At 43.7% G+C, this 12,453-nt stretch overlaps 1 protein-coding gene across 4 annotated transcripts in view; it reads left to right on the plus strand.

Moving 5' to 3' along the window:
• The window catches only part of LOC148501272 (phosphofurin acidic cluster sorting protein 2-like), a 137,691-nt gene that overhangs the window by 108,754 nt on the left and 16,484 nt on the right, over positions 1–12,453 (plus strand). For all 4 annotated transcript variants that reach the window (XM_088450675.1, XM_088450677.1, XM_088450676.1 and 1 more), the window contains one exon: positions 11,185–11,227. In XM_088450675.1, the coding sequence (XP_088306801.1) occupies positions 11,185–11,227 (43 nt within the window). The remainder of the gene's footprint in view (positions 1–11,184; positions 11,228–12,453) is intronic.

Consider the following 12,453-nt stretch of genomic DNA (forward strand, 5'->3'; position numbering starts at 1 on the left):
GAGCAAGAGCTACTAGCTGTTAAGTTGGCGATGAAGGAATGGAGATATTTACTAGAAGGTGCTATGTTCCCATTTACTGTATTTACGGACCATAGAAATCTCCTATTTCTCAAAAACCTTCAATGTGTGAGTCCTCGTTTAGCCCGCTGGGCAATATTCTTTGCCAGGTTTCAGTTCACCCTGACCTTCCGGTTTGGAACACTTAATCAGAAGGCTGATGCCCTATCGAGATCTCTCTTCTGTGATGATCAATCTGAAAATCAAAGCAATACCCCTGTCTTGGAATCAAGAGTCTTTGCCGCATTACAGCTTCAGCCTCCTACGGGAAAATCATTTGTGGCCCCGGAATTAAGGAAGCGGCTTCTCACTTGGGCACATTCCTCTCGCTTCGCAGGGCACTCAGGCACTCGGAAGACCTTGGAGTTCCTGAAAAGACACTATTGGTGGCCTTCTATGAAGGCAGATATAATGGAGTTCATCTCTTCCTGTTCCTCCTGTGCCCAGCATAAATCATCACGACAAGCTCCAGCTGGGGAATTGCTTCCACTACCTACTCCATCACGTCCATGGACGCATCTCTCCATGGATTTCGTCACAGACCTGCCAGTCTCTCAAGGCTTCAACACTATCTGGGTTGTAATAGACCGATTCTCTAAGATGGTCCACTATATACCGTTGAAGAAGTTACCTTCTGCCCCTGACCTGGCACAGTTGTTTGTCCAACACATATTTCGTCTACATGGCCTTCCTGCTGAAATTGTCTCCGACCATGGTGTGCAGTTTACTGCAAAATTCTGGAGGGCTTTGTGTTCTGTTCTTCAAGTGAAGTTAAACTTTTCCACGGCCTACCATCCGCAAAGCAATGGCTCCACCGAGAGAGTTAATCAAGATCTAGAGACTTTCTTAAGAATGTTTATGTCATCTTCCCAGGACAATTGGGCTGTCTTGCTGCCGTGGGCCAAGTTTGCACACAATGCTTCCTACCACTCGTCAACTAACCAAACGCCATTTCAGGTTGTTTATGGCCTTAATCCTCGTGTTCCCGAATTCCAAAGCCTGCCTGTTTTTGATGTTCCGGCCGTGGAGGACACGGTGCGGAATTTTGCTGCCATCTGGACTCAAGTACGGTCTGATTTGTTGAAGGCATCCTCTCGCTATAAGACCCAGGCCGATAAGAAGCGTAGAATAGTTCCACGCATGCAAGTAGGAAACCAGGTCTGGTTGTCTACCCGGAACCTTCGTCTAAGAGATCCTTCAATGGAATGTGCACCCCGCTTCATCGGTCCCTTCACCATAACAGAAGTCATTAATCCAGTGGCTTACCATTTACAGTTACCCCGATACCTAAAAATTCCTAATTCATTCCATGTTTCCTTATTAAAGCCCCTGGTCCTGAATAAGTTCCGTAATGCTCTACCTGCTTCTCCTCGAGTCCAGACGGAGAGAGGAGTTGAGTTTGAAGTCGCCCAGTTCTTGGACTCTCGTCTGCGCAGAGGTCATCTACAGTATTTGCTGGACTGGAAAGGTTTTGGTCCAGAGGAACGTCGCTGGGCTGATACTCGTGATGTCCACGCTCCCACGCTCATCAGGAGATTCCATTCTGCCCATTCGGAGAAGTCTGGTGAGTGTCCTGAGGCCACCACAAAAGGGGGGGGTACTGTCACGACCAGGATATTTCAGCATGGCGCTAGGCGGGTGTTACCTGTGAGGTCGTTGGGGCGCGGACTGTCTGGTGGTGGAGCTGGTGTCTGGCGGGGGGCTTTGGCTGCGCTCGTTGTGCGGGCCTGTTGTCATTCTGCGCTGGTAAGGCCTGGCGGCGTCTCCGTTCCGTTTGGCATGGGCGCCGCCATCTTGCCTTCTGGCCATGTGATGCGGCTGGCCAATCCTGGTGAGTCACATGTTCCCTCCGGCCAGTAACAGCACGGCATGGGGTATTTAGGAAGGGTCAGTGCCTTCCTTCTTTGCCAGTGCAACGTGTATCTCATCCTAGCTGAGAGGGAGTTCTCTGTGCTTTCCTTTTTTTAAACAATTTCTTTTATTGAGACACCGCACATAAACACAATCAAATACATCAAAATAACAGTCACGAAAGATATAGATATACATAGAGTACAGTAGACATAAAGATCATAGTTGTTGTGGACATAATGTAGTAACAGTGTGTCTACCTAAGGAAAAAGATAAACCTAAAAACAAATCAAAAACCATAGATACATACATATAGTTTATGATAGCAGTATTCCACCATGTAAACACTGCATATATCTTAGTTATCAGATCATATTGTATATCAGATATTATTTGAAACTTTCAGCATTTCACAAATACAAACAAAAACAAATATAAAAAAAAAAAAAAAAAAAAAAGAGCTCTCACCCAATCCCCCCCCCCCACCCCCCCAAAGGAACCACAGCCACCCGTATCTGATGTAAACACATTATGTCGCTGTAGAGTTGATGTCTATTGGTGGATTATTCCCAATAGTCTGGAGTAAAAACCAAGATGTATCCTTCACACTATGATATATTTGGCGCCTTATGTCGAGGGATAATGTAGATATATATGATTCCCACATATCAAAAAATTTCTCCACTTTCTTTTCTTTCTCCAAGACTACCTCTACCCAATCCATTCGAAATACATTGTATAATTTTGTCTTAAATAACACAAAAGAGGGGGAGGAAGTCGAAATCCACTCCTGCAATAACGTTTTACGAGCAGCCGCGCTAATTGCCAATAACAGTCTTCTGCTTCCTTTGCTAGCCCTTGTATCTGCAGGTATAATGCCAAAAATAGCCCACTCTGGAGTGAAAGGGACATAATTGAGTAAAGCTGACTCCGCATATTGCTTGATCCGTAACCAAAATCCTCGGACTATAGGGCACGACCAAAAGCAATGATATAAATCCGCATTATCTTCTCCGCACCTATAACAGGAATGAGAAGCCGAACGTCCCATTAGATAACTTCTATGCAGAGACAAATAGGCTCTGTGAAAAATGTTAAGAAACATCTCCACATATATTGTTGATGTTAAAGATGTACAAGAATAATTTAGGGCAGTCAATAACTCTTCAACTGTATACAAGGGAAATTTTTGAACCCACTGCGAAAGTCCCCTACCATTGGACACGTGATCCAGAGATATTTTAAAATATTGATAATAATTAGAAATAGCTTTCTTAAGTATTGGAGGTTTGGAAAGAAGGTCATCTACTGGATTATTCCAATCTTTCGCCACAAACACCTGGATTACTGAGTTGATATAATGCTGTGCCTGCAGGAAGGCCATGGGGAACCCCAACAGAGTATTATACTTTTCTGCAGCTTCGTTAAAGGATAAAACCCGACATGCTTCTTTATCTACCAAACAGCCTATTCTCTGAATGCCACCCACTCGCCATATTGTGAATGGATATGTCGCCTGCCCAGACTGAAAATGCGGATTTCTTATGAGAGGAAGAAATAATGATTTGTGCGAGTTAAGGCCTGCCTCTTGTCTTATTAAATGCCAAACTCGTTTTGTATTCCACAGTAATGGGTTATTTTTAATTGTGGTGGGTAGTTCCTGATCAGGGGAGTGAAGAAATGTAATCAAATCGCCCTGGTCTAAGAACTCTCGCTCAAGTGAAGTATTGGCATAATTCTCTGATCCATTTATCCAATCCGACAAATAACGGAACATAGCTGCTTTATTGTATAATCTAATGTCTGGAAAGCTTATTCCTCCATTCAATTTGGTTTGTTGCAATTTTAACAAACTAATCTTAGGCCGTTTACCATTCCATATAAAGGATCTAAATATCTTATTTAAAAGACTCAGATCCTTAACTGTAACGAACAAAGGTAGGATTTGGAGCATGTACATTAATCTTGGAAATGAAGTCATTTTGATTAAGCTCGCGCGACCCATATATGACAGAGTGATATTCCTCCAGCCATCCAATTCGTCTGAAATCTTTTTTATAATGGGTCTATAATTAAAAAGATATAAATTTGCCAAATTGCTGGGAAGCACAATACCTAAGTATGTAATCCTGTCCCTGGCCCATTTAAGTGGAACATCACTAGGTAGACGTGGCAATGAATTGCGCGAACCCAAATAAAGTGCCTCCGATTTACCTATGTTCACCGCGAACCCTGATATTTCTTCAAAACTTTTCAAAAGCCCCAGTATATGCGTTAAACAGTCATGAGGATTTGCAATGTAAAGCATTATATCATCAGCAAATGCTGTTAATTTTATTGTTTTAGAACCAATCTTTATTCCCTTAAAAAGATCGTCCTTTTCCAGTATTCTAATCAGCGGATCTATAGCTAGATCGAATAGGAGGGGTGACAGAGGACATCCTTGTCTAGTACCTCTAAACATCTCTATAGGTGCACTCGTACAACCATTTATCATTAGGGACGTCATTGGGGATAAATAAAGATATTTGATCAGTCCTATAAATGAAGAGCCGAACCCACGCATTTGTAACACATTAAATAGGTGGGGCCATAACACTGTGTCAAATGCCTTTGTCGTATCTAAACTTAATAGAGTGTTAGTAGAAACCGAAGATGACCCAGCTGACACTGCCACTGCGGCAATAGCCGCTCTAACTCCTCGAACTGAGTGACGTCCTTTTACAAAACCCAATTGATGAGGAGTTAGTAATTCTGGCAAAATAGTTTGTAAGCGACTTGCCATAATTTTAGCTAATAACTTCGCGTCAGTATTTAACAAACTAATAGGTCGGTACGATTCTAATTTTTGTACATCTTTTTGAGGTTTAGGGATCAATATTGTAGTTGTATTTGTAAAATATGGGAATGGAGAATTGTTGTCTATCATGTCATTAAACAAATCCACTAGAATCGGGGCCACCTGGTGCTGCAATAATTTATAATATTCGTTTGAATAACCATCCGGGCCCGGTGATTTCCCAAGTTGTAACTGCGAAATAGCCGACAGCATTTCTTCTAGAGTTATTTTCCCAGAGAGTGCCTCCTGCTGTTCTATAGTTAATAAAGGCAACAAGTCATTGGGGATCAAAGCTTCATACCGAGACTGATCAAAAGGAAGATCTCTATATAAGTCCTTATAGTACTCTTCAAACTTATTTATAATTTCATTATTCGTTGTGAGTAAAGCATTGGTATGCGGATCTTTAATGGCTGTGATATATGTTCTTCTACGCCAGGGCTTAGACATGTTAGCAAGCAACTTTCCAGCCTTGTTCCCCCATCTGTAAAATTTATGCTTAGTAAACAATACATCCTTTTTAGCTTGGGATAACAGGTGCGATTCTAAGAGTTGTTTCGCCTGAACATACGTTTCCCGAGATACATCAGTAGGGTCTGCTATATAATTTTGTAACGCTAAAGTTAGGGCCTCTGACATTGATTTATACACAGCAGCCTCTGTCTTTCGCTGGGATGAGACAAAAGCTATGATCTGTCCCCGCATTACAGCCTTCGATGCACCCCAAAAAATTGCTGGTGTATCCCATGCCTCTATATTATCGTCTTGATAATTCATCCACTGTGCTAGTAGGTGATCTTTAAATTTAGTGGACTTGTATAAATAAGACGGAAACCTCCAATGTTTCAAGTTCCTCGGAGACTGCGTTACACTCAACGAAATTGTAATAGGCGCGTGGTCAGATATTAGAATTGAATGCAATCTGGATTCCTGTGTTCTAGATACCAGGCTATCTGAGACCAGAAACAAGTCAATTCTCGACCAAGATTTATGGACGGCAGAGTAAAAGGTATATGATTTATCTGTAGGGTTCAATAGCCTCCAAACATCTGTAAGTTGATGATTTGCTTTAAAAGATTGGAATTGTCTCCATATTGTCATATTAGATGATTGGGGAGTCGGTTGTCTGTCTAATGAGGGATTCTCTACTGAATTGAAATCTCCCGCCACTATCAATGCATAGTTAGTACGTTGTGCCAAGATGTCCATCACACTTCTCATAAAATCTTGAGGTGAAACATTTGGTGCATACAAATTTACCAGAGTGTAACAGGTACCCTGAATCTCTACATCAATAATCAAAAATCTTCCATTAGGATCAGCTATGGTATTTATAATAGAATATTGCAGATTCCTTTGAAATATTGTGGCCACCCCCCTGATCTTTCTACCGCAGCTAGCCTTAATACATTCCCCTATCCATGGGGCCCTCAAAGTGGAAATATCTCCCTCTGCCCAATGCGTTTCCTGTAGAAACACTACATCTGACTTAAATTTTTTTAAATGAGTTACTACTCTTTTGCGTTTAATAGTAGAGTTCAAACCCCCAACATTCCAGGATAAAAATTTCAACTTACCAACCGGTGCCCCAGTATTACCAGTATTCATATCGTTAGACATGTCTTATCCAATACCTTGCTGTGGGACAAAACAGTCTAAGAACAAAATTAAGTCAAAACGTGGCACTCCGTCCCAGCAAGCGGAGACCACCTTATTTAAAGAATGCGAAACCCCCGGCACCGAATTCCTCCAGGGGGGGAGAGAGAAAACGAGAGAGAGCCAACAAAATAAAAAATGTAAATAAAAATAATAAAAATGAAAAACAAACCATAGAAAAATAAATGCATTATACAATTCTGCGCAATGTCTCTTACACCCTTTTCTTTTATTTTCTCTCCAACAATTCAATGTGGTGTTCATCACTCGCAATCTGTGATTCACACCTGAACTACTAAATATCATTTATAAAGTAGCAAACAAAACGTGTATCAGTACACTAGAAAAACTTCACTGGAACGAGGAATGCTCCTTTATGTCAATCAGACGTGATGGCATTCAATATTAGTTTCTCGTTTAACAGATTAGCATCAAATGTAAATGAACAATCTACTCTTAGGGATGATCGTGGATACTTAGAAATTAGAATCGTACCTTAAATAGGTGTTATAACAGTAATCCAATCATCTATTTGGTGACCGTTGCGGCGGGCGCTCCCTGTCAATACCCACACCAAAATGATGTTTAGCAATCTTAGGGTCTGAAAAATACAATGTTTGACCCCCATCCTCCACCCTCAGCTTGGCAGGATATAGCAGAGCAAATCTAGTGTTGCGCTCATACAATAATTTGCACACATCTGAAAACTCCCGTCTTTTCTGTGTTACCGTTGCTGAAAAATCCTGGAATATGAGCACCTTATAACCATCTATCATTAACGTGGGTATCTTCCTATATTCAGCAAGTATCCTTTCCTTCATTCGATAATCTAGATACTTTGCAATCACCGGTCTAGATCGTGAATTAGGCGCTGGTCTTTCCGGACCTATTCTATGGACCCTCTCTACGTGGGGCAAGATGGAATTTTCCGACAAATTTAGGGCTGCAGGGATTTTGTGGGCTACCAGTTGAACCAGAGCCTGGCCAGTTATTTGCTCAGGTACCCCAATAAACCTCAAATTACTTCTTCGAAGTCGATTTTCCATATCATCAATTTTGACTAATAGCGATTGAACGCTGTTTAATTGCGTATCTACAGTGTGTTGCATATCATGGGAGCGATCCTCCACATCACTAACTCGCTGCTCTAAGGCAGCGAGTCTGGAGGTATTGGAATCTATTTTAGCAAGTGCAGCGTCAAAAGATGACTGGAGGGAATCCAGTTTTTTATCTATTAGAGGCATTAGTATTTTAGAAATTTCCTGAGCCGTTTCAGCAACTGACGAGGGACCCTGAGAGTGATGACTGAAATTTGTAGCTTCCTCAGGTTCCATATCAGCAGCGTCACTACGTGATGGAGAAGGGGGAATAACTTTAGCTGGAGTCTTAGACACTTTGCCCATTTTACCTGTCGACCCTTGTGAAGCGGGAGTAGATTTACGGACGTATCTGTCCATAACCTAGTGAGAGAACCCTTGTAAATTCTACTCAAAGTAGATCTTTAGCAGTTAGTAAGGTCAGAGGAAATCTAAATTCCTCAGCAGGACACTAGATTAGCAAGAGATATAGCAAGGTACAGGCATATATGCGCACGAACCACCCCTAAATTGCAGACATGTTATGAAGATTCAAAAATATACATCATTCTGTCTGATACCCATGTCTTATAATCTGAGCAAAAATAATTGAGCTACATTCCTCTATATGATGAAGCCCTACCAAGGTTCCATGATACACCGTGTACCTATAACATGAAACTAACAAAATTTGCTTCTGTTGCTGCCAGTATGTGGCAACAATGATATACAGATAATTTGTGAAATGCCTATCAGTATAGAGGCTAGAATTAGATACTGTTGTTTGTCACTTTGACCAGCAGATGGCAGCGATGTACTAGTGTTAGGTCAGATATAATACATATGATAGACAAAGGTATATCTTCACTGTTCAAAGTACAATATACTAAAAGCTCACAAAAAGAAAAACAACAAGTATAGATATTTAGCTGTGTTACTTATCAGACTTTCAGCATGGCACAACAAAGTCCAGGATCAACCGGAGTATTAGCCAAGTGCAGCAAAATGAGCACCTCGGCCTCCGCACCCTCCCAGAACAGCAAAAATAGAAAGTCCGGACATCAGCAGCCCAGTGTCCGAATCAGCGATGCCTCCCCAGCACTCAGAGACCGCGGTATAGGGATAGGATTAACAACCAAGCAGGTAATCGGGGTCAGGGGAGAAGCAGAGGGGGTCGGATAATTATTACAAGTAGTCTTCAGCCAGAAAGACAATGGATTGCTGGCATACACCGGAAATCAGACTTCTGTGTAGAGGTTAGGGTCCCTGGGGGGAGGGAGAGATAAACGACAGTTTCCAAGTGAGTATTCTCCGATTATCACATCAGGGTACAAGGCACTTAAGATCAGATCGTCTCCTTCGAATGCAGCAAAAGGGGACCCAGGATCTATGACAGGTCCGTCAATGCCCGCGCAATCTCAAGGGCATCAAGCAAGTCCCCAGGCGTGCAGCGGTCTTCAGCAAATAGCTGCCAACATCCAGCAAAGGACCGGAGCCAGATAGATCCCCAGCTATATTGACAGTCACATTCGGGGAGACACCGTGTCAGGAACAGTAGTGGAGGGGGTATCAGGCCGCGTAGCTTGCAGCAGAGGTGCCCGGAAGGACGGTCCCGTCAGCGGCTGAGTATGCAGTGGGGTCCAGGAGATATACCGAGCAGGCATACCCCTATCACCCGGACATCGTCCCCTGGAACCTCAGCCAGCGTCCGTCAGGTAAGCTCCTCTAATTAGAACAGGCGCGCGACCACTAGCGTATCCTGAGGCTATGTTGCAGTACCTGAGGGGATCGATGATCACCGCTGCCAATGACCAGAGGAGAGGCTCCGGACCGCAGCGCACAACCCGATCACCCACACCGCCAATCCAAGGGAGCGGTCACAGGTACAGCGCCTCCGCGTGTTAACCACTTCAGGCCAGGACGTCAGCAGCGGGTAAAACGAGTGTTCCGCGAACGCTTGCCAGTCTTCTGCTGCCACATACAATTATCCCATGCGGGAGTAGTCTTCAAGGGGGCTAGCAATCTCTGCGGTGCGACTCCTGAGAAGGCAGAGATGGCCGCTTTAGGAGGAGAAGGAGAGGCTTTTCGTGCCCAAAATGGCGGGGGGGCAGTCATGAACGCCTGATATCTTCAGGCTTGGATCCCGGTGGATAGATTCTGGCTCCAGACCCAATAGCTGAAACAAATCACTCTGTAGTGCAGTGGCGTTGTAGTAGGCAGCTTTTGGGTGATTAATTCGGGTGAAGAAACCCAATCCTGGGTCATTCATAGCATATAAGGCTGGAGCCCAAGTAAAATGCGGCCACTCTGGGTGCCCCGCCCACCGGAAGTCCTCTGTGCTTTCCTGTTCCTGTGAATTCGCTGTCTGTCAGTCTGCCTGTCAGCTCCTAGCTCCCGCTGGACTACCCCGCTTCCTCCATCACCCTTGCCCATACCTGAGTGCCTGAGCCTGCCGACATCCTGCTCATTTGCCTTAGTTCACTACCTGCATACTGGCTATTATTTTCCTGCATCACTACCTGCATACCTGGTTGATTATTTTCAGTCTCACTACCTGCACACCTGGACAGCTCTAATTGTTTCTACTTGGACATTAACCCATTACTCCCACCACATAACTCTTGTGCACATTTATATATTCCTGGACTTTTATTTACTGCCATATTTTATGTCTACTCAAGCACTTATTAAAAAACCTAGTTTTTTATTCAAATCCGCTTCTGTGATCGCTCCTGCTACCACCCCGGGTCCACAAACAACCCAGAACATAACATCCTAACTTTACTTCCACCTACATCTCATGTGTCTCTCAGTCTCTTGTCCTCCTAGCTCTACTTCACCTACTTCTCATATGCCCTTCAGTCTCCTGTTCGCCTAACTTTACTTCCACCTACATCTCATGTGTCTCTCAGTCTCTTGTCCTCCTGGCTCTACTTCACCTACTTCTCATATGCTCTTTAGTCTACTGTTCGCCTAACTTTACTTCCACCTACATCTCATGTGTCTCTCAGTCTCTTGTCCTCCTGGCTCTACTTCACCTACTTCTCATATGCTCTTTAGTCTCCTGTACTCCTAACTCTACTTCCACCTACTTCTCATGTGCCCCTCAATCTCCTGTACTCCTAGTTGTACTTTTTCATGCTTCTCATATGCCCTTCAGTATCATGATCTCCTAACTTTACTTCCACCTACATCTCATGTGTCTCTCAGTGTATTGTCCTCCTAGCTCTACTTTCACCTACTTCTCATGTTCTCTGTCTCCTACAGTATATCACTACCCATACTTCCATCTGTTTCTCTTGTGTCCATCTGTGTACTTTTCTGCTTACTCTTTCAATCACTGTGCATGTGTCCCCAGCTCCAGGTCTGTAACATGGCCCCAGAAGCTGATTCCTCCTCTTCCATGTTTTACACATTTGCCTCCTCAAGCTTTATTCTATTTACAGTTCTTCAGTTGTTTCCTAAACTCCCTCAGTTATCTTCTCTTTTTATCCTGTATAATGTCTGATTGTGTATCTCTCTCTCTACCTAATAAATTCTAATTACACTATATATTTCCTAATCAGATTTTTATTTTTGGTGAGGGGGAGGGGGAGGTTTTCACACATTTTTGTTTTTCTGTCGTTCTTCAAGTATTTCTGTTTCCACCTCTGCTTTGCTGCTTCTCACTTTCCTTCTACTCTTCTCTGCTCTCCTTTCTCTCAGCGCTGACGAAGATTCTTGCCAGAAGTTTGTTCCATTTATCGGGGTGAGTTCTCGTTGCCCAAAATACTAACTAAAATTGTCATTGTAAATATATAAAATTGTTGTTCAAAACCATTTCTGTCATACTACAGTAAATATACTTTGTGGTATAGTGGTATGCAGGGTACAATTAAGAAGTGGGTGTGACATAACTATGCCTCATATAACCACAAGGCTCCATAACCCCCCAACTCACTTCTTCCTGGGGACAGACTGATGATGTAGCAGCGATGGTTTGGAGCACCTGCAGTGTCAATGCCTGTGCCGCCCTTCCACCAGGTACACGACTGTGATTGGTGTCTGCCCATCCTTGTACAGTGAATGCAGATTTGGGTTGTGGCTGCCTAAGGAGTGTGCAGGCTCAGAAGAGACTCTATACCCCATGACAGGTGACTCTATACCCCATGGCAGGTGACCGGTGGAGTAAGCATTATCCGGGTTATTCTAGAATACAACCTGTAATGCAGACTATGCCTATCTGGTCATAAGATATAGGTGGCGCAGACAAAGGGGGGCAGTTAGTTGCCCGGGACCTGTTGTGCGGATATTTTTGCATCTCTCTTATATTTTTATAGACTCCCTAGCAGATGTACCTGGTTTCACCTGGGTAGACCTTAGATATTTAATGTTTCCATTTCCATCTCACCACTCCAATAACACATTAACCATTCACCTTTATAGTAATGCATCACTGCTATTGTAAGACATTACTTTCCCTCACCTGTGTACTAACACATTCCACTCCCTCACCTCTGTAGTAACACCTTTCCCTCCCTTGCCTGTGTTGTAACACATTTGACATTCCCTGCCCTCACCTGTGTAGAAAAACAATTCCTCCCTCATACCTGTAGTATCTTATTCCCCTCCCTCACCTCTGGAGTAACACACTCCCCTCCCTCACATATGTAGTAACACATTACCCCGCTTACCCCTGTAGTAACACATTCCCCTCCCTTGCTCGTGTTGTAACACATTCCCTTCACCCCGTAGTAACACATCTGACATTCCTTTCCCTCACCTGTGTAGTAGCACATTTTCCTCTCTCACCTCTGTAGTAACACAGGGGATCATTCAGACCCGGTCGCAAGCGTTGATAGCTCGCAACCGGGTCGATGTTCCCCCACTGGGCATGCGCACGTCGGAGCCGGCTCCGACGTGCGCATGTGTGAGACCTGGCTAGCGAAGGGGTGTTCCGTCACTAGGGGTCTCGCACCAAAGGGGGCGAGCTGT

Source organism: Taudactylus pleione, unplaced genomic scaffold, assembly GCF_031769625.1.
Source record: "Taudactylus pleione unplaced genomic scaffold, aTauple2 ptg000522l, whole genome shotgun sequence".
Taxonomy (NCBI): domain Eukaryota; kingdom Metazoa; phylum Chordata; class Amphibia; order Anura; family Myobatrachidae; genus Taudactylus; species Taudactylus pleione.